This window comes from Balaenoptera ricei, chromosome 3 (genome assembly GCF_028023285.1).
Source record: "Balaenoptera ricei isolate mBalRic1 chromosome 3, mBalRic1.hap2, whole genome shotgun sequence".
Classification (NCBI taxonomy): Eukaryota; Metazoa; Chordata; class Mammalia; order Artiodactyla; family Balaenopteridae; genus Balaenoptera; species Balaenoptera ricei.
In genome coordinates this window covers 59,932,437-59,954,833 of record NC_082641.1, presented here as the reverse complement: position 1 = coordinate 59,954,833, position 22,397 = coordinate 59,932,437, and the positions used below count along the sequence as shown (strand labels likewise).

The 22,397-nt window shown below is 33.6% G+C and overlaps 1 protein-coding gene across 2 annotated transcripts in view; it reads right to left on the bottom strand.

Annotated features, from left to right (window-relative positions):
- Positions 1–1,927: 1,927 nt before the first annotated feature.
- Positions 1,928–22,397, bottom strand: part of POLK (DNA polymerase kappa) — a 76,191-nt gene continuing 55,721 nt past the window's right edge. The window contains exons 6-15 of one of the 2 annotated variants that reach the window (XM_059916591.1): positions 21,725–21,878; positions 17,930–18,169; positions 16,636–16,760; positions 15,152–15,318; positions 12,736–12,768; positions 9,433–9,529; positions 6,924–7,095; positions 4,267–5,223; positions 3,654–3,696; positions 1,928–3,419 (exon numbers count right to left, since the gene is read on the bottom strand). In XM_059916591.1, coding sequence (XP_059772574.1) covers positions 3,335–3,419; positions 3,654–3,696; positions 4,267–5,223; positions 6,924–7,095; positions 9,433–9,529; positions 12,736–12,768; positions 15,152–15,318; positions 16,636–16,760; positions 17,930–18,169; positions 21,725–21,878 — 2,073 coding nt within the window. In that variant the 3' untranslated portion in view covers positions 1,928–3,334. The remainder of the gene's footprint in view (positions 3,420–3,653; positions 3,697–4,266; positions 5,224–6,923; positions 7,096–9,432; positions 9,530–12,735; positions 12,769–15,151; positions 15,319–16,635; positions 16,761–17,929; positions 18,170–21,724; positions 21,879–22,397) is intronic. The other variant, XM_059916592.1, reaches the window with a different exon arrangement.

Genomic DNA, 22,397 nt, shown 5'->3' with positions numbered 1-22,397 from the left:
TACTTGCTTCTCTTAATAATTTGATCTCATATGAATACATCCTTAAAGCAGTATACACTGTTTTGAACTATATAAATGGAATCATGCTGATGGTATCCTTCTATGATTTGCTTCTTTTGCTCCACATTATGTCTGTGATATTCATCCACCTTCTGATTAGCTATTTCCTTCACTTTCACCACTGTATAGAATTCTATTGTTTGAATCCACATGAATATACAATGGTAGAATCTAACCATTCTACCAGTGCTGAATATTTGGTTTATTTCCATTTTTTGGCTATTACAGTGTTGCTATGTGCATTCTTGCACATGCTTCCTAAAAAAACATGTTCAATAGTTTTCCCAAGACATTGTATCAGTTATGGCTCTGGCAGGAAAAAAAATTGTATTTTTTTTTTTTTTTAAATTTATTTGTGGCTGTGTTGGGTCTTCATTTCTGTGCGAGGGCTTTCTCTAGTTGTGGCAAGCGGGGGCCACTCTTCATCGCGGTGCGCGGGCCTCTCACTATCGCGGCCTCTCCCGTTGCGGAGCACAGGCTCCAGACGCGCAGGCTCAGTAATTGCAGCTCACGGGCCCAGCTGCTCCGCGGCATGTGGGATCTTCCCAGACCAGGGCTCGAACTCGTGTCCCCTGCATTGGCAGGCAGACTCTCAACCACTGCGCCACCAGGGAAGCCCCCAAAAAATTGTATTTTGAGATGACTTTTAAGAAAGGGACCATTTACAAAGGTGTGGGCAGGGTGTGGGGAAACCACAAAAGATAGGGCAGCACCTCAGGGCTAAAAAGGGCAAGGCTCTGTTGCCACTCCTAGGATGAAGGGGTGAGGGCAAGGAAAGGATTATCAGAACTTGGAGAGAGAGTAGAAAATGACATATGAAGAAGTTGTGACCTTTCGTCAAGGGACTTAACCAGCTTGACATGATTCTTCAAAAAGGTATATGAGGGAATAAATAAACAACTTCATCTTCTTTCCTCCCTGAAACCTTCTGCAGTGGCTCCCCGCTGCCATGATGCCTCACTGAACTTAAAGCAGGGTGGAGGGCACAGAGTAAAATCAGGAGGGCAAATGGAAGATAACCAGCAAAGGCGTATATTTAGGAGTGCAGTTGCTGGGGTGTTGAGTGTGCACATCTTCAGAGTTACTAAAGAAGGACAAACCATTCTCCAAAGAGATTGTTTTCAAAGTAAGAGTTCATATTGCTCCATATCATCACCAAAACTTAATATCATTGGATCCTTTCATTTTTGTGAATCTGGGAAAGGTATTACAATACCTCTTTGTGGTTTTTTTTTTTTCATTTCCCTATTACTAAAATGGCTGAGGATGTTTTCATGTTTCTTGGCCATTTGGATTTCTTTCTATGTAAAGTGCCATCTAAAGACTTGTCCAAATTTCTATTGGCTGTCTGTCTTTTTCTTAATGATTCATAGGAATCATTTATATATTCTGGATTATATATATATATACTGGATACTAGTGTTTTGCCAATTATATGTGTTGCAAATATGTTCTCCCAGGTGGTTCCCTATATTCTGACCCTCTAAATAGGTAAGATTATAGGTGCTTATTCTTTGTGGTTTTGTTGTATTTTCTTTTAATGCCCCCAAACAAAATTATAATAAAAAGAAAATGAGTTGGATTATTAGATAAAACAGAAAAGGATGTGGAGAAAATTCTAGGCAAAGAAAATAAGAGTGAAAGCAACAGAGGTGGGAAAAGAGTGGAAAACTAAGGAAATCATTTCTACTGGCTAAAGATTAAACATTTAAAATTTCATTTTAAATTTTTATTAAATATTACTAAATGATAACATTCAATTAAATGAATCATCTAAGTGAAAATAATTTAGTATTCACTCTAATGTTGAAAACACAATAAAAATGAACTTGAAACAAGATAGAATAGAAAAGAAAAAATATGGTGCTATCTACTTTTCAATACATTAAATCAGTGCTTCATTGAACTTAATTTTGTAGCGAATTAATGTAAGTAAATCACACAATCAAGAAGCATAGCTCTACAATCAGGTATTCACCATAGCATATAATAATATTAGGCATGAAATTGGTATGTTAATAAACATTAAGCCTAACTTTAAACCATCTAGTAATTTAAAGTCAAATTACCACTTTGGCCAAAGGTTGTGCGAGATCCTAATTTACACTATTCCTAAAACATTGTCTTTATACATTTAGGTAATGAGCTATAAAATATGAAAAGAAACAAAAATATGAGAACAAAAGATTCAGTTCCTTAAAGCAGTAATAGAAAATGGGTTCCATCTTCATGTTTCAATTAAATAATTGTTTTTTTGATAAAAACTCCTCTATTGATAGCACAAAAATATTTGGAGCAACTACTTAAGCTAACTACTGTTAAGCTGTCTTCTTCCGTGAATATTAATGAAAACATGATAGAAATATAACTAAGATAAATGAGGTGTTTTAACACACGTTAATCTTTTGAATTGCACATTCTTCTTTAGAAGGTCATAATAAAAATGAGGTGAGTGTACAATTTATCCTTTTTTACAGATTTGTGTAAAGTACAAATATAACTGCCAAGAAATGAAATATTGCTATTTAAAAGTCCTAGATAAGAAAATAATTACCTTGAATCTTAGACTAAATATTTTTTTAAAGTGAACCAAGTGCTTATTCATTAGATAAAGAAATTTTAAATTAAAAAAATCAAATGAATAATCATATTTTAAACAAAAATTCTTTTAACACAGCAAATAATACTGTGACATTATTTTCCTGAAGGTAACAAAACCACTCATGCTAGTTCTGCTAAGCTAATACTCTTCATAGAACTTAAGATAAGTATTAATTATGAATGTTCATGAGGTATCTGAAGATACTAGGAGCTAAAATATAATTATACAAAGTTATAGAAGATACTAAGATCAAACATAGCAGTCCAGTGCCAACAAAGTGGTTAAGTGCTGAAAAATTCTTATGCTAAAATAGGTTAATCTGAACTTCTGAGAGCCCTTATAAATGTAAGTTTTTATATTCACTATAAAACATAATAAAGAAAGAAATCACTTCCTGATCCCATTCCTAACTTCTCATTTTAAAATTATCTCTAACAGGACTGATTTCCAATTGAAGTATAATGGAAGTGAAATTATCATTGTTATCAAAAAAATATACAGAAGTAAATTAGTATATATTCCAAATTCATATAAAGGAAATGTCATTTGGGGAGGGCTTATTGCACTTGCCTTTCACTCAATGAATCTGTAAGCCTGGAATGAGGAAGAATACATTCATTGATTATAAAGTAACACGTTTCAATCAAAAATTAATGATAAAATGTTCAACGTTCATTTAAAAAATATATCAAGGGTGTGTCTGGGACTGTTTGGTTTTGTTTTCTTTGATGCCGAGTACTTTGTCATCAGTCCTGGCCTGGAATAAGAAAGAACATGCAATTAAAATGCATGAAGAACTACAAAACAAAGAACAAAAAAATATAAAATAATAAAATGCATGAAGAGATTTAAAAAATTGTTTATGCAAATAACTGATTTTAAAACTTTTACTTAATGATTTCTAAAAGCAAATTTTAACATTTCTTAAAAATCAGACCTCAAAATATAACAATTTCAGAGCCAGCTTTGTTAAAACTCAAATTAGCCGTACCTGTTTGCTTTTGTTCCAATCTTCTGTACTTTGCCTGAGTTATCTTTAGAGGGAAGAAATTCCACAATGAATAACATGAAATAATTGAAAAGCTTTCTAAAAATTTAAAGACTTAAGGTTGACTGATTAAAGATAATAAAAACCTCCTTAGTACTACATTGTTCGAATTTATATATACCAGAAACTAATTTATAGCATAATTTCTTTGTAATTTACTTGTTTCATTAGTATTACAGCTGATTTTGAAGTTGGGTTAGAGTCGGAACTACCAAAAAACAAGTTAAAGAGGCTTTCTGGCTATATAATTATAGTTAATTTACCACTGTGCCTTGGCAAGTGTTCGCTGAAGGAATTTCTGTTTTGATTAGATCACTCAGCTCCCTAAACCTTTGAGTTCATTCTGTGCTAAATCAAGCCCAAACCAGAGGTTTCCCAAAATTTAAAATCTAATGTCTTCAGCTAATTCTAACCCATCGTAAGGTAACTAACATTTTCCTAAATGGCAGCGTACATGAACTATCCCTTTCAAGGTATGTTTCAGATTTAACAACAATCTCAATTTTAATAAAACATTCCTAGAAAATCAAGTTCTTTAAAATAACTGTAAACTCACCAGTACTTGTGCTTTCTTTGGGTTGGTTAACTGGATTAACCTTATCCTTTCTCAGTTCCTGGATAATGCCTTTATTTAAGCAAACATCTACATGCACATTGAATAGGGTAAGATCTGAAGTCTTTTGTTCTAGGTTACAAACAGGACAAACGAGGACTTGGTCACTGATCACTTCATATAAATAAGGTTGTAGGGGCTCTTTCCTTCTTAATGATGCAACATCTTCATTTTCCAGTGAAACAGTGCAACAATTCTGAGGACAGTGTTCCATATTAAATGATTTGCTTGGAAGACTAGAACATTCCTCTTTGCTGTGCTTATTACTTAGAGCATCTACACCTTCTGTATTAGATGGATTACCAGTAGTCTCTGCCAACTCTACAGAATCTACTGATGTGATCTCTGTATTCTTCTGATGAGTTTCATAATCCTGCTTCTCACAGAGAGAAACAGAATCATGTACGTTTTCTTTCTCGTTCACTTCTGTAGAGGAAGCATGTGAACGTGAGGACATTTTAGAGTTTCCACTGATGGAAGGTCCATCAAGACATGCATCTACATGTTTATTAAAGGCTTCCAGACTGATGCTTCCTTGCTCCCTGAAGCAAACAGGACAGGTAAATATATGACAGTTATCTGAATTCTCCAATGTTTCTAAATTCTCACTCATCCTCTTCTTTAAAACTTGGAAGGATTGTGATGTCTGTAAACTTTGTTTATCTACAGTTTCACATTTAAATGTGTCCTGGTAGCTCCAATTCCTTTCAGACCGTTTTTTGTCAAAGAAACTCTTCTTATGAGCCATTTCTAGAGGTTTTAGAAACTGATCTTTGTCAGTTTTCTCTAGTATACACCTAGTGGCTGACAGGGCTTGGTTTCCAGGCTGTAAGAAGCCAATAATGCTCCTTTGTTGGTGTTTCTTCTCCTCTTCACTGGGAAAACCAGATAGCCGCACCCCTAAATTAAACCAACCATAATTAATCCATTTCAAATTCAATAAAGACATTTTGCATAGTACTATTATAACATATATGAAAAAGGCTATTTAGCCAAAAATAATAGGCAACACTGTATTTTCTGAATTAAAGGATGCTTTTTCAAAGGTGGTATTATGAGTAGAAATTAACTTTCTTTATAAAGCTGGGTATACTAAATAGTAAGTATCTACTGGAGTTAGCATGATTATATAGGTCTTTCAGTTAATATCTGACACATGATACCATTAAATATCGAGTAACTAATTGGAGTCAATTGCATAGATTCTTTAGCTCCCTTTTTTGCAATAGGCACTATTTTTTAGAGCAATTTTAGGTTCTCAGCAAAGTTGAGTAGCAAGTACAGAGAGTTCCCATATACTACCTGTCCCACACATGCACTCCTCCTCCACTATCAACATCCTACACCAGAGTGGTACATTTGTTACAATCAATGAATCTATACTGACACGACATTATTACTCAAAGTTCATAGTTTACCTTAGGGTTCCCTCTTGATGTTGTACATTCTATGGGTTTTGACAAATGTACAATGATAAGTATCCACCATTATAGCATCATACAGAATAGTTTCACTGCCCTAAAAATACTCTGTGCTCTGCCTATTCCTCCCTCCCCCCACCCTTGACAACCACTGATCTTTTTAGTATCTCCATAGTTTTGCCTTTTCCAGAATGTCATACATTAGAATCATATAGGATGTAGCCTTTTCAGATTGGCTTCTTTCAGTTAATAATATATGTTTCCTCCATGTCTTTTCATGGCTTGACAGCTCATTTCTTTTCTTCTCCCCCACCCTCTACTCCAAGAGCTCATTTCTTTTATGTGCTGAATAATATTCTGTTGTCCAGACGTACCACAATTTCCATTCACCTACTACTGGAGGACATCTTGGTTGCTTCCAAGTTTTGGCAATTATAAATAAAGCTGCTATTAACATCCACTCTTTAGCTCTTTTAGTTAACATACTTTATTCAAATTGACTTCAGTGTGTGCTATCTTTCATATGTGAAAGTATGGCTAATGACCCATTCTTAGCAGTAAAGTTGGCATTTGGAGTGCTTATCCCTAAACATTCTCTCACTCGTTCACTTTGGAAACATGGTTTGTTTGTCTTTTTTTACCACGTGATGGCTAGAAATGTGGTTTTATAGTGCCACAATCCCTTATCTGTAATTCTGAAATCCAAAAAGCTCTGAAAATTGTAAGCAACAAATGGTAATTGATGACAAGATTGGTGTGAGACTATTTAGAGTCTTTACAACTCAGTGTGAATATTTTTTTGTTTTGCTACAGAAATAATAATGTGTTTGATCATGAAGTGCTGCTTCAGATCCCAAAGGAGTATTATATAATATACTCAACATGCACTGAATTTGTTTTCTAAAATCTGAAAAGTTTAAAATTTTGAAAGATACCTAACCCCAAGGATTTCTGTAAGTAGTAAGGAAAAGAACGACTTTAATTGGTTCTTACTGGAATTAAACTAATGATCATGGCTTCACATGCATCAGGTTCTAAGAACCAAGAAAAATGGCAGTGGCATAAGTACAACTTCCTAGACAGGTTTAAGAAATAAAATGGAGGTGAGAATATTTCCCAAGTTGATTCTTTGGAAAAGTCTAGCAGATTTAAGGAAAAACAAGTGAAGAAAAGTCATACCCATAAGTCTTAATCTCAAGGGATGTGGAAAATCAGCATCAATTTCTGTTCTTAGCAATTCTTTAGCAATAGCAAATATTTCTTCTGCAGTAGAAACAACAGATGAAACTGTAGATGCACGAGTTTTTACTTCAAAATTCACATTCTTTAGCTTAATGGTAACAGTTCTACCCTGTAACAAACAGAATACATTATTATATATGGCTCTTTAACTTCCAGAAAAAAGTTATCTTACAGGTTAGAAAAATTCAGAAAGGTCTCTTGTGTACACAGAGTACGGAAGTATAATCAATTATTTACAAAACATGGTAACGTGGAGCTTTTGTAGGAGGAGGAGTTGTTGCCCTACCCTCTGTGCCTAAACAAAACACTAATGAAAGACAGCAAAAACAAACACAATTTTGGCTTATGTTATAAAATAATGACTCAATCTTTAATGGTCTAGGGGCTGATCATAGAGTTTTTGTATCCACACTCCCTTCCCTATGTTTGTCAACTGCATCATATAATAGTTTCTATATAAGAGAAATTTCTAGGAAGGAAGAACTCCAATGACACACTAGTTGACAGGTCTTACAACGGCAAAACACTAAACTTACAATTTTAATTCTTTGGGGTTGAGATCATTCAATGTTAAAGATCAACATTCATTAAATAAAGACCCTAAAACAGTGCCTGACATATATTAAACGGCATTAAATATAAACTATTACAATTACAAAAAAAACCATGGTAATGAAAATTGTCATAAAGAATAACTGAAATCCATAAGTAATCTAAAAATCCCATTTTAGTCAGTAATTATTACTTCTCTCTCCAACTGACTTTTTATAAAAGATTTTTATATAAAGGGCAAAGTTAACTGATTACTTTTCTTTTTACTGAATCTTTTTTTGAGGTTAATTCAGTACCTAAAAAGATAGGAAAAAAAATCTTTCTGAAGGAACCTCATTGAAAAGATCTTCTGGACAGCTCACACTTATTGTGTGCCTACTATATGCCAGATATTATGTTAAATTTATGTGTTAGAACTCCTTTACAGTTATTGCTTAATGGATACAGAGTTTCATTTTGGGATAATGAAAAAGTTCTGGAGATCAAAAGTGTTGATGGTTGTACAATCTGAATGTACTTAATGCCACTAAAATGTATACTTAGAAAGTTAAAACAGTAAATTTTGTAATGTATATTTTGCTACCTCCTGGAGGTTGTGAGAGTAGGTTAGGCTTATTAACTCACTTCCAAAGAACAGAGTATGGAAAGGGAAAAATAGTAATTTCACAGTGGAGAAGCCTAGCAAACACTACTTTAACCAAGTGAGGATGGTTATTCTCACCTGTGACATCATGTGGCTATCATATACCCTGATGGGATGTGATGAGAAGGATACTTCATTTCTGTGGTATTCTTTCTAAAAACCTATAACCCTGGTCTAATCATAAGAAAATCATCAGACAAACCCAGATTGGAAGACATTCTGCAGTATACCTGGCTAGTATCCCTCAAGACTGTCAAGGTCATGAAAAACAAGGAAATACGGAGAAACTGTCACAGACTAGAGGAAACTGGGAAGACATGACAACTAAATGCAATGTGGTTTCCTGGACTGAACCCTGGAACAAAGAGAGGACATGAATGGAAAAAAACAGGTAAAACAAAAATACTGTCTGGATTTAGTTAACAGAAATGTGTTAGTGTCAGTTTCTTAGTTTTGCAAATGTACTATGATAATATAAGATGTTAATAACGAGGGAAACTGGGTATACTGGAAATCTCTATATTATCCTTGTAACTATTCTATAAATCTGAAATGATTCTAAAATTAAAAGTTTATTTAAAAAATTTTTAAAAAAGAACTCTCTATATATTTAAGGTATAACAGAGAAGGATTATAAGAAAATATTCATCAGATATCCCTTTCTTTGTAATAACTTTTTATTGCTTTTGTATTATACTTTGTAATAACTCTACCTCTGTTTTGAGAATGTTGGAAAAATACTAAACATGGATTGTTGTGAGTGAAGATTATAAAATACAAAGTTCAAAGCCTTCCAGGTTTTGTTCTCAATGTGTTAAGCAACCTGGATTAAGGCCTTGAAACAAAATGCCTATTCCAGAAGGTCACTGTCTACCTGACAATGACATTAAAGAATAATTGGAAAGGCATTTATAACAAGTACAGTTCTAGGGAAGTCCTTCCCTATCCCTTATTCTTTACTGCCAATATAACTCTGATTTTGAACTTATTCAAATGCACTCCCAAGGTAATATAAACTTCTCTGGAATTATACTGGAATCACTCCAGCCTCGTAAGTTGCTTCTCATAAAATGACCTCATCATAGGCCTCAGATAAGGGTCAGAATTCAATTTGTCTCTACTGAGGACAAGAACTCTCTTTTCTGACACATCCCAATTTGTATTTCAATGCAAAATCTAACTCTTGGTTTAAGGTAGCTTTTTACTATTAAAAATTTAGAAAACTAAGAACACTGCATAAAAATAAAGTACCTTAAGTCCTTCTTTCTGCAGATCTTGAGCAAGTTCACTGCAAAGTTCTTGGCACAAGCTGTACTGTTCTTCTGCTTTACTTATCTCACTGAATGTCCTAGAAAGGCAAGAATGATTTTGGTGCACAAAGTAAACTACAATTCAGTATACTTTAGAAATGATATAGTACATGTAAATGGCCTAGCATTAAGTTATATTTTCTACAGTACAGAATAAAGTTTTCAGATGAACTAAGATATGATTAAGTAAAAACATCCAAGATCTTCTTAAATAATGGAAGATTGTTTATAGCTAAACTGATTAGCAAAGGTGCATTTGCTCTCTACAATATTTTTTAAAAGATGATTAAAGTCACCAACATATAAGGATAAGGCCCTCAAAACTTACAAAACATTAGGACACATATGTATACAGACTCTGCTACAGAGGATTATCTTAAGAAAGTACAAATGAGAACAACATTCCAATTACTGCATGTGTATTTTCTGTAAGCGAATTATCTTCAAGTAGATTTAAGGGGTTGGTTCGTGGCACCTACATAAAGTCATCTAATAGGCAACCGGAAACGGAGGGCTGGTAAGATTAAATGTAGAACTTGTGACTTCATCTGCACAAGGGTATTGAAAGGTCATATTAACATAAAGACACTAAAGAGAGAGTGGGGTAACAAGTAAAAAAGCCCGATCAAACCCTGAATAGTCATTCAGTGAAAAGTCCCCCTTCTAACTATTCCCAGCTACCCAGTTCTCTTCCCTAGAGGCAACCAATATTGCCAGCTTCCTATTCATTATTTATTCCTCTAGAATACTGTATGCATATAAAAGCAAACAAGCAAACATTTCCCCTATATAAACAGTAGAATATTAGATACATTATTTACCACTTTGCTTTTCTCATTCATCCTGGTGAGAGTTCCCTATAAGTAAATAATTTCATTTTTATATGGCAGCATAAATTCTAATTTAAAGATGTAAGATCATTTAACCAATCCTCTATTTGTAGAAACTTATTTCCAATCTTTTGCTATCACACAAAAAATTGCAGTGCATAACCAGGTATACATGTAAAATGACATGTGATTACACCAGTGGAATGAATGCCTAGAAAAAGGACTGTGGGACCAAAGTACATGCGTATCTGTGATCTTGACAGATACTGCCAAATTGCTTGCCCCCTGCGGTAGGCAAAATAATGGTCCCCGAAGATGTTCAAATCCTAATCTCTCAGAATCTAGTACTTTACATGGTAAAATGAACTTTACAGATGTGGTTAAATTAAGATGGGGCGATTATCCTGAATTATCCAGGTAGGTCCAATGTAATCTCAAGGGTCCTTGTAAGAAGGAGGCAGGAGGGTAAGAGTCAAAGAAAGACAAAATGTGAGAGGTGAAGATAGAGAATGGGGCCGTGAGCCAAAGAATGCAAGAAGCCTCTAGAAGCTTTTAGTAAGGAAATGGATTCTCCTCTGGGGCCTCTGGAAGGAATGCAACCCTGCTGACACCTTAATTTTAGGACTTCTGACCTTCAAAACTGTAAGAGAATAAATTTGTGGTGATTAGTTATACCACCAATAAGAAACTAGTACACCCTCCTTTAGAGTTTAATAGCTTTTTCACTCCCATAGTCTTGTCAATAGAGTGTGCATCTTTGCCAACTTGATTAGTGAAAAATGCTATCTCAGAGAATTTTCAATCTGAATTTCTTAAATTATACGGAGACTGAGATTATTTTCACATGTTTATAAAGCCATTTGCACCGTCTTTTCTGTTAACTAATTAGATCTTTGTTCACTTTTTTCTATTGCTTTGGTGGCCCTTTCTTAAGAAATATTAATGTTAGTTAATATTAATATTCTTGTACAGCGAGCAATGTTCTCAATAACAAAAGACAAAATAGAAGAAAAAATCATTAAATAGGACGATACTATCTCACTTTTGGATGCTTTTCCCCCCTCTTTTCCTTTGATTGCTTTTATGTAAATCACAGCCTAAAACAGTAATATTTATCAAAGTCATTTACTGAGTGTGTTGTCTTGTAAAAGTCATTCATCTTTTCTAGGGAACCCCCTTGCACTGTTGGTGGGAATGTAAATTGATACAGCCACTATGGAGAACCGTATGGAGGGTCCTTAAAAAACTAAAAATAGAATTACCATATGACCCAGCAATCCCACTACTGGGCATATACCCTGAGAAAACCGTAATTCAAAAAGACACATGCACCCCAATGTTTATTGCAGCACTATTTACAATAGCCAGGTCATGGAAGCAACCTAAATGCCCATCGACAAACGAATGGATAAAGAAGATGTGGTACATATATACAATGGAATATTACTCAGCCATAAAAAGGAATGAAATTGGGTCATTTGTAGAGATGTGGATGGACCTAGAGACTGTCATACAGAGTGAAGTAAGTCAGAAAGAGAAAAACAAATATCGTATATAAACACATATATGTGGAATCTAGAAAAATGGTACAGATGAACCGGTTTGCAAGGCAGAAATAGAGAACAAACATGGACACCAAGGGGGAAAAGGGGGGGTGGTGGAGGTGGTGGGATGAATTGGGAGATTGGGATTGACATATATACACTAATATGTATCAAATAGATAACTAATAAGAACCTGTTGTATAAAAAATAAATAAATAAAATTAAAAAAAAAAGTCATTCAGCTTTTCTGATCATGAATAATATATGTGCAAAATGAACACAACCTTATACTAGGTCCGTGGTTCTTAAATGTCTTAGTGGAACTTTGGTTCTTTGAGGAGATAAGCGAGGGGCTTTTCAAACAATGACATATTTCCCAAAACAATAAGGTTTCATCAAGATTTCATTTGACTTCAAACAAGATTGTAAACCACTGAACTAGATCACCCCTAAGCTCTCGTTCATCAGTATCTTACTATTTGATGCCTGCGGTTATTCATCAATATTTGAAGAACTTCAGGAAGAATTTCCATCATCATTTCTTAAATTTCCCAAATAACTATTCAGTATAATTTTTCTTATAAATAAGCCTAGAAATTAAGATTTAGAATCCTAAAACGCTTGGTTTTCACTGAATAGGAACAAAACCAACATTTAAAAAAATAACTGCAGTTAAATTTTTTCCCATTGAGAACACAGCAAGCAAAGATAATAAAGCATTGCACTGCAATATTTACTGTAGGAGTGTCAACTGCTGAAAATTGTTATTTGGTTTGCAAATAGATTTTTAAATTTCAGTGATATTTTACTAAAAATTAAAAATTAGTTTAAAATAATACAAATTATGAATAATTAGTAACAAAACATTACCTCTCAACACTCATGCTTTTCCTCTCTCCATCCCTTGAAATTAAAAAAAAAAAAAGCTTTTATTTGCTTTCTCAAAGAAGACTGACTTTCTTTTAGTTAACCAAGATGATTTTACATCAGTTACCCTTTAGAGATCTCAATGTTTTAGATTAAAATTTATACATCATGAAACACAGTGAGTTTTTTAATCTAAAAATAAAACTATCACCAAAGAATGTAGAAAGATATGCTAATATAATTACATGTGTGATGGATCAAGTCTACATCTATCAAAGAGAACAAATTTGAAAACAGGATGATATTATAAATTGTTTCTATTAAAAGCCTGAATATAAAAAATCACAACTTACAAAAACCAACAGAAGGTAGTAGCATAATGGCTTGCAGTTATAAGATATAATTAAATTTTAAATAATTTAATATCCATTATCTAGTTTTTGGCCTAGTACATTAATAATAGCCTATTTATTATTCACTTACACCACTCTATAGAAGCTCAGTCAAAATTTGCCATACAGCAATAGGATGATGATTGGAAATCTGAACCACCTAGTTTGGTTGGATTCTAGCTGCTCTGGTAGGAGTAGTTAAAACCAGAAAGCTGAAATGACATGTAGATTATTCATTTTCCTAATATTTCACAAACCAATTATGAATCAAGCACTGTTCTAGGCCTTGGAGATAACAGTAATGAACAAAACAGACCAAGTGCCTCCCTTTAAGAAACTTATATCTTAGGGACTTCCCTGGTGGCACAGTGGTTAAGACTCCGTGCTCCCAATGCAGCAGGCCTGGGTTCGATCGCTGGTCAGGGAACTAGATCCCACATGCGTGCCACAACTAAGAGTTCACGTGTCACACCTAAGGAGCCTGCACGCCACAACAAAGGAGCCCGCCTGCCACAAGTAAGACTCAGTGCAACCAAATAAATAAATACAATAAATGTTAAAAAAAATAGTTATAAAGAAACTTATATCTTAGTGGAGGGAGACAAATAAACAAACACAGCAGTAAATATGGAACAGGTTAGAAGGGGAGAAGTACTACAGATTAAAAAACAAAGCAAATTAGGGAAACAGAGAATGTGGATAGAAGGGAAGGTAAGTTTGCTATTTTATATTGTTAAAAATTACCTATGAATTTCACTTAAAAGCATTACCTCCATCTCTACCACAGGTTAATATGTGCTATGTTATATTAAAAACTATATTGTTTTCAAGCACTATGGAAATAAAAAGAGGATAATTTTTGGATTAAAGAAGAAAGTTTTATTTATCATTGCCTTCATATACTGGATTATTTATAGTACTGTGATGTCTTTCTCTTATCTTTCATTATATCCACTCAAGATCAAAGTCAGCTACCTGGACTTGAAAGAATGAAGAGCACGAGAGATGAGAAAAATAATAGCACATGCCTTGCAATCTCTGTAAGGTTTAGCAGGTCTAATTGGTTAATCAAACTTATTTTATATGCCTCCTCAGTAATCTTCTTGTTTTCCTTTAGTTTAACTATATGAATATAAAAGAGTTATTCTGAGGGCAGGCTAACAAGATGATAATAAAATGGTAAAAATAGTGCCCAGTGTTAATTTTCATTCTTGTTTTTAGTGCCTTCCTTTCACCCACCCTGAACAGTGTACCCTTCTAGCTCTGGGATCCTTCTTTTTAAGACCCAGATGAAAGAGTGGCAGGGAGGAAACACAGGGCCTCTCCTCTAGCCGTTTCCTCTTCTCTTAGATCTTTGCATGGCTGGCCCCTTCAGGTCTCTGCCTCTGGAGAACCGCTGTCAACCCTATCTCTTACCCCCCAAGTCAACGTCTACGCCCCCACTCTGCCTTACTTTCTCCATTTGTTTATTTGGTTACTTTTTATTTCCCACACTACTCTGCAAACTCCATGAAGGCAGGACTTTGTCTTGTTTACTGCTATTATCCCCAGTGCCTAGAACAGTGCCTAACACAAAGTACTCAGTACTGAATGAATGAATCATTTACAAATCTGGAAAAGAGAAGAAATACAGGTAGTTCATGAAGGCTTTCAAAGAATTGTTAAGTCTACTTGCTTAAAGGGTGAGTTCTGGAGTATGAGCCATCTTTCTTACCTCCACAATCTGATCACCAGTATTCTTACGTTCTGAACAAAGAACAAGGCAGGTACAGAAAAGAAAGCACCCATCATTCCTCTTATCCCTCTATCCAACTGCTGTAGCCAACAACCTAGGAGTGATTTTTTACTCCTCTTTTCCTTTTCTCTCACATCCAATCTTTTGACTCTAATTCAAAAATTATATTCTGAATTGAGCTAGCCTAAAAGAAATTTAAAACATGTTATCCTTGTAGTCTCTATCTCAATGGTGAAAACTGTTATTTCAGCAAATGATAAAGAAAAAGCAGAATAATTATAAATACAGATACCTTGCCAGGTGTGTTGAACCTAGACCCAAGGAAATATGAAGGAAATAATGCCAAGATGTTTCAGAGAAAAGGAGAGAAAGTAATGCCCTCTGTTGGTAGAGTTCTGTACAAGTAATAATTCCAAGGGCCTTTAACATTTTCTCTGTAACTTTTCCTATTCCAGAAACCTAGAAAAGAATCAATTTATCATTAATACATTTTAAAATTAAGATAAGAAGTGATATTATAATCTCATCATACATTTTATAACTAATAAAATGTATAAATAATGTGCCTAGTTTCAAAAGTCACACAAGAGAACAGCTTTAGTTACTTTTTGGCTATATTTCCTAAACTAGTGTTCCATGAAAATTAAAAATTTTAAATTCCATGAAATTTTTAAAAAGCATTTAAAAAAGAGTTCTGTGGTCATATAAACTTGGGGAATGGTAGGATAAACAACTTTTTATTCCCTTTTAATTTTTTAAAATTGAAGTATAGTTGACGTACATTATATTAGTTTCAGGTGTACAACACAGTGATTCAACATTTATATACGTTATGAATCAATCACCACAATAAGTCTAGTAATCATCTGTCACCATACAAAGTTATTATAATATTACTGACTATAGTCTCTATACTGTACATTACATCCCATGACATTTTTTTTATTACTCCAAGTTTGTACCTCTTAATCCTCTTTACCTATTTTGCCCAACTCCCCACCCCCTCCCCTCTGGAAACCACCAGTTTGTTCTCTGTAACTATGAGTCTGTTTCTAGGATAAACAAACTTTAAATGAACTTTTGTATTGTAAGAATTATGAACCTTCAATAAACTAATATCTCTTGTGACCCACCAAGGGTGGTACATTCCAAAGTTCTTTGACCCCAGAACGTTTTTTAACAGAACACCCATTCATACCTTAAAAATACATTGGAAAACACTGCTTTATAGCTACATTTTATATATACTAAGCTATTCAGGAGTCATTAGACATTATATATTTTGATATAGCCTTTCTTCTGAGCGTTGAAAATGTTTATTTAGATTCACTAATATACACTATGCTGAGTCAGGAAAGCAAGCCCTAGAACATCAAATAGTGTATAGTGCAATTATTATTTTTTAAAAAGCATATATATGCAGAACAATCTAGAAACTGTAAAAAAATAATAAAATATACCCTTTCTATAATTCCTGAGGGATCATTTTACTATTTTAAAGATGGTAAAGTATTTGGGTTTTTTTTTTTCTGGTCAAAAACAATTAAAATTCTAAATCTTTTCAACAAACTTTTCAACAGATAAGCTTCCTAAACCTCACTTTTAGGATTTCACAGAAAGATTTCTTCAAGTCCAAATTAAATCATCCGTTATCATTCTTGCTTGTTAGCTATCATTTTTAAAAGTTTCTGAAAGAATGATTACTATCATCCTAAATAGTATTTCTTCAGAACACCGAGTATATACATAGATGACAAATTTTGCATAAAAGTTCACCTTTCTAATGGGTAAGTCCTTGATGAAGTCCATCACAGCTTGTCTATTAGGAAGAATTTGGTATTGTCCATTTGGTTTATTCTTATCACTGCATACTTTCGCTAACATTGTATTTGGTGCAATGCCTTAAAAGAAGAACACTCTGATGACTCAAAGAACATGATATGTATGATTTTAAAATATGTGATAACAACACAGAAAAAAAATTAAATGCAAAAATCTGAAATGATGTGGAATGCTACTTTAAAAATAACATTTGATTACTATCTATCTCCCCAGGGCTTGCTATGGTTTTAGGAAAAGGAATTGTATTAGTTATTGTGACAGCAGAAATGAGGAATATTTAAATCTCCATGGTATTTTAAAGTCTAAGAGTAATTTCTGAGTTTAAGTGATATTATTAGTTTACTTACTATATTTAGTAGGAATACAGGGCTGTCTTACAGAAAAGATCGAGCATATAATTTAGGATGGATGTTTACTCTTTGAAAAGGTCTTCTGTATAGATTATCCACATAAAGAAAAAAAAAAATCAAAGATTCTGTTTCCAGTATATTTAAAACAATGATAATGAAATGCGTGTATCCTTTTTTATGCTACTCACAAAGCAAATTACCCCTTTTCAGAGAGGTGTTTTATAATTTCTAGGTGTCTTAATGATTAAGATAACTTGAAATAGGTATATTCAACTATGATCATCAAATAGTTCAATTTTTATACACATCTTTCTAAAATTTATTACTTATTCTCATGCTTTGGCATAGGAAGAAAAGACTAACCCAATCATACTATGGCTTTCTTAAGATAATCTAGGGTCCTCATGAATATCAGTTTCTATGCTAAGACACAGTGATACCCTCATGAGTTATTGGTATATGTAAAGCTCTTTTTCCCTTCACCAGATGATCCTAGATTGCTATGTTGCTAGTTCGTGTTTTTTCCTGTCTCATCCATATTTTGTGTGGTCATCTGTGGTCTCTCTTGCACTGTAAGTCTTCAAAGGGAAAACAAAGTACTATGTCCAAAACCAATTAAAATATATTTTGTGTTTCAAAAAAGATAGCTACATGAGCTTTATGATAAGTTTTTGCTTTGGACACATGGGCTTTTGTGCTTAATTCCAATTTACCTATAGGTTCACGGTATTCTGAATAGGTGAATTGTCAGAAGTTAATAAAAAAACAGCTAAGTAAAATGTTACTCTATACTTTACAGTGAGAAACTACTAATATTACACTATGTTAGCTAGTCTGAAAATTATAACTATTGGAAACATCAATATCCTTTTAAGTACCTGCACTGGCTGTCAGTGTAGTTTTTTGCTCGATTCTGAAACGAATTTCCTTTACCACTTCCTCAGCTGATGTTCCAAAAACAATTGAGTTTTGGAGTATTTGAAGATTATTCAGTTCTTCAAAGTTCACTTGGAAAGGACTTCCTGGGGACTGCAAATCAGGAGGACTATCTTCAAAAAGTAGAGGAGAGATGGATCGTTCCTGCTCATGCAGTTTATTAACTTCCTTTCCTGGTTTATCTAAATTAGAAACAGGAACAGTAATTCATCTTCATTTTAAAAATTACATACTTCACAAATTAGGTTTCCCTACAGTCTCTCTAAAGACAAAACAAATCTAGTTTAGTTTTCTTTCTAAGAACCAAGATCAGAAATGTCAGCATTTATATTTTTAACTGTTTACCAAAGAAAACACTGATTCTAAGTTTTTCTTAAAAGGAATATTATCCATTTCCATTGTATACATTTTAAAACGAAATATCTTATGTAAATCTCACTAATTTTTGTACTGAAATTAATTGAAACCCAGAATTGGAATTAGATTCACAGTACTTTTTTCTCAAAAAGATGAAAGGTTTTTTTCCTTTACTCATCTCTAGAGGAAAAAAAGAACCTTCTTAAATTAGAATTTAGGAATAAGGAAAAAGGCGTTAAGCAACATAGAGCAATTATGCCTGAAAGATAAATTTTGCTTTTGGAGGGGGAAAAAAGCCTAAAAATTTTTTTCATTCATGGAAGAACTTTTCAAATGTTAAATAATCTGAATTTTCTTCTTTCAAATGCTGATTTTAATTTTGACTTGTTTGTTTATAAAGTATCACTTTTACTAAGAGCACATTTGAAATAAATAGAAATTACTTCTGGAAGTTATATTTCTTTAAATATATAAATTCTTAAGGTCTAATCAGATTAACCATGGTCCAAGTTTAAGAACGAGAAGCCTTTGTTATTATCAAAAGGCAGTAAACTAATATTAATATTAAAAAGTACAGTAAAAAAACTAATCTGGTTATTATCTCATTTTAGTTGCATTTTTCATAAATGAACTGTGAAATACACTTAAATCTATACAGATACTAAAAATGTCCTTATGAACAAATCTATTGAAGACTTTACTTTCCAGGCTTAATGGAAGAGAAATCAGTTGAAGTGTAAAATTTATAAAAACTAAGATTAACAACAGAGCTTTCTCATCCATTTCATAATTTTATTACATATAAATGTTTTCCAAATTAAGGTAAATACAGATGCAAAAATTAAATTTCTAGTTTCAAGGCACATATACTTAAAAAATGAAGTTGGCCTTTTCGAAAGATTTTATAAAGATAATATAAATAAAATGACAGACACCTAATTAGTTTCAAATTTTTAAGTATGTAATATGAATTAAGTTACAGACAGATATTTTCCAAATCTGAATTCCCAGGCCATATACAAAACAAGCCTTATTTTCAAACTTACACTAGCTGTTATTTATGTACTTTAGTTCCTTTCATTTTCCATTATCTGGTTTTAAAATGCAGAGCAATTCAGGGGGATTAACACTAAGGCACAGCTGAAATGGTATTTACCTGGACCCTCTTTTTCCCAACTAGATGTGTGAAAGTCAAGGTAAAGAGCTACGGAAAACCTGCAGGCCACGTAAGGCACGTTCACAACCTCCTTCTGCAGTTCCTTATGCCATGTTTTGTACCTCATGCTTCTATCACACTACCCTCAGGTGAGTCACTGATAGTACGACACTACAGTAGAAAGCAAAGCATGCTGTTTTCAGGTTCATTGTTTAGAGCCGCTGCTGAATGGTGTAGTTATCGTTTCAATCTGTCTACTTCTCTGTGAGGCCTGGCTATGCAACCAACTGCTGAAGTGGTTTTTTATTTGCTTTCTGAAAGAAATATCTTTATAAGCCTCATAACTGAGGTGATCAGCATATAAAAGTAAGGTTTCTTATAATTTGAAACAGTAGGATTAAGATCCCATCTGGATGGCAAGTGCTAAAAAGTATACAGTACAGTATTTTAGTTTTTTACATTGCCTGGCACCATCTAGATTTATGAGAGAATAAACATAAAATAATAATAACTATTATTTTATTTCTTTACAGACTGCACCTTTTAGAAAAGGGGCAAACAGCAGAAAAATCCCTTGGACTTTAGAGGAAGATGTATCAACCACCTGCCATGACTCCAACTCACTGCTGACAGCTTCCCTGGGCATAATGTGAAATCAGACATGCCTGAAAGTCCAGCCCACAGGCACTTATATATGAAAAAAAAAAGTTAAACTATTTAAATTGCTTAAGAATATGAAATACATGAAGAGGAAAGTACATAAATAAATATGTTAAAAGCAACAGATATTAAAAATTCACATCCTCATAATGAGTGTGGACATATAGTAAATGAAAAGAACATTAGTAGAGAATGAAAATATTTACCTTAGTCCCAATATAATTTTTTTATAACATATTGTGAAAGTAATTATTATAGGAGACCCTCAGGGGATGCTTTGACATAACTATTTAATGGCTCCCCTCCTTTCTCCTGTGAAAAGTAAGGAACTAACAAAGTAAGATTTTAAGCAAAGTGACATTAGACTTTGTGTGTCACTTCCTCAAACAATAAAGTTATACTAAGAGCAAAAAACCTTTTGCTCCAAGCCTCTGTGTCCAGAAATTATGTTTGTTTATTGTTTAATGTTTCTCTTAAAGAGAGAGACCTACCCCATTAGAGCTCTAAGTAAGGTAATAAAATTATGATTTGATGTCCATACTAAATTTGCTCCAAAGATGTGAGCCCCAAACAATGGTAAAGTTAGAATTTTATGGCATTGAGGATCCACCATTTTTGCTTCAGAGAAAGTTACAAAGAGCTTCCCCACCACAGCCTGTCCCCCCTGAAGCAGTTAATGAGTTGTACACATGAAACGTGGCTATGGGTTTTGAGCAAACCCTCTATTTCTACCTTTTCATCCAGGTGAACTTTGCTCAGGGGTCCAGGGCAGTGCTGGCATTTGAAGTAATCACACCTCTGACAGAGGACTGAAAGCAGTACGTGTATTATCTGCATGATTTTTGGCATTGTTTTGGGTAGGTAATAAGGGGCTCATTTGAAAAAAACCTTGGGGTCATAAAACTTGTTTCATTATATATAAAAAGAATCAAAATAAGATCTAAGGCCAAGAAGGGAGTTGGGGAGTCATTAATTTCCGCAAGGTTAAGAACAGTAATCACTGTATAAACAGATTATAGAAAATTTGGGAAATAAAGAAAAAAAAACTCCATCCAGTGTTTTGATATGTTCGAGGCTAAATAAAAAAGAATCTACTTTCTATTAACAGCTACATAAAAAGGCCACCATAAACAAAGAACCTCCTCAGATTCAAGGCAATCCAACCCCTGGTTAGTTATATCTTACGGAAAAAACTGCTATGAAATTACTTTGTTTAGGGACTCTGCACACTCTTAAAGTCTAGAGATTTAACACTCTCATTTGGTTTAAAAGTGGCATTCCACACATTTATCTCAGAAAACCCACTTGGTTGTGCCGTGCAGCTTGTGGGATCTTAGTTCCCCGACCAGGGATCAAACCCGTGCCCCCTGCAGTGGAAAGCGTGGAGTCCTAACCACTGGACCACCAGGCAATTCCCTGATTTTTCATTTTTAATACTTTTTCATAATAAAGCTATATTTAGTCCCACACCTATGCATCCTAATGAGTTAACTGGTTAATTCAAAGGATTTTTTGTTTGTTTGTTTGTTTGTTTTTAGTCTGAGCATTCTAATAAATTGCTTACCATTTTCTAGAGAGTTCCCTGTTTTGATGAAATACTTCCTTTTGTCCTCAGGCCAATTTTGTCTTTCCTCTAAATGCTTTGTTATATTCACGTAGGCTTCATCAAGACTCAGGGCCATAAAATTGGGATCATAATCAGCAAGTATGTCCTTAACCTTCGAAAGGAACAAAATGGTTTAATTTTGCTGCCAAAGCAAAACGTGCCCCATACAGCTGATAAGAAACATTAATATTCTTACTTTGCAACTATAGTAAGAATTCTATAATCAATAGCTCATGGATTTAGAGAATAAATAATTTACTGCTAGGGTAAGTTTGTCCAAATTCTCTTTTGTATTAAAATAGATCACAAAGGCAGAAGACCATGAAATAGCTTCATTTGATACAATCTCTATTTAGCCACCTATATCTATATATAATAAGTGATTCAAATAAACAACAACATCATTCTGATAGGCCCAGAAAAAATGGTTAAGCAACATAATTTTATGTGGCAAGTCAAAAGCAGAAGTGGAAACAATAGGATACTGCTCTCCCTTACCTTTTACGATCATTTTTGTTCTTTCTTTTTTTTAGGTAAGAAGTGGATTTATTTATTTAGTTAGTTATTTTTAAATTTTATTTATTTATTTATTTATTTTTGGGCTGCGCTGGGTCTTCCTGGCTGCACGCAG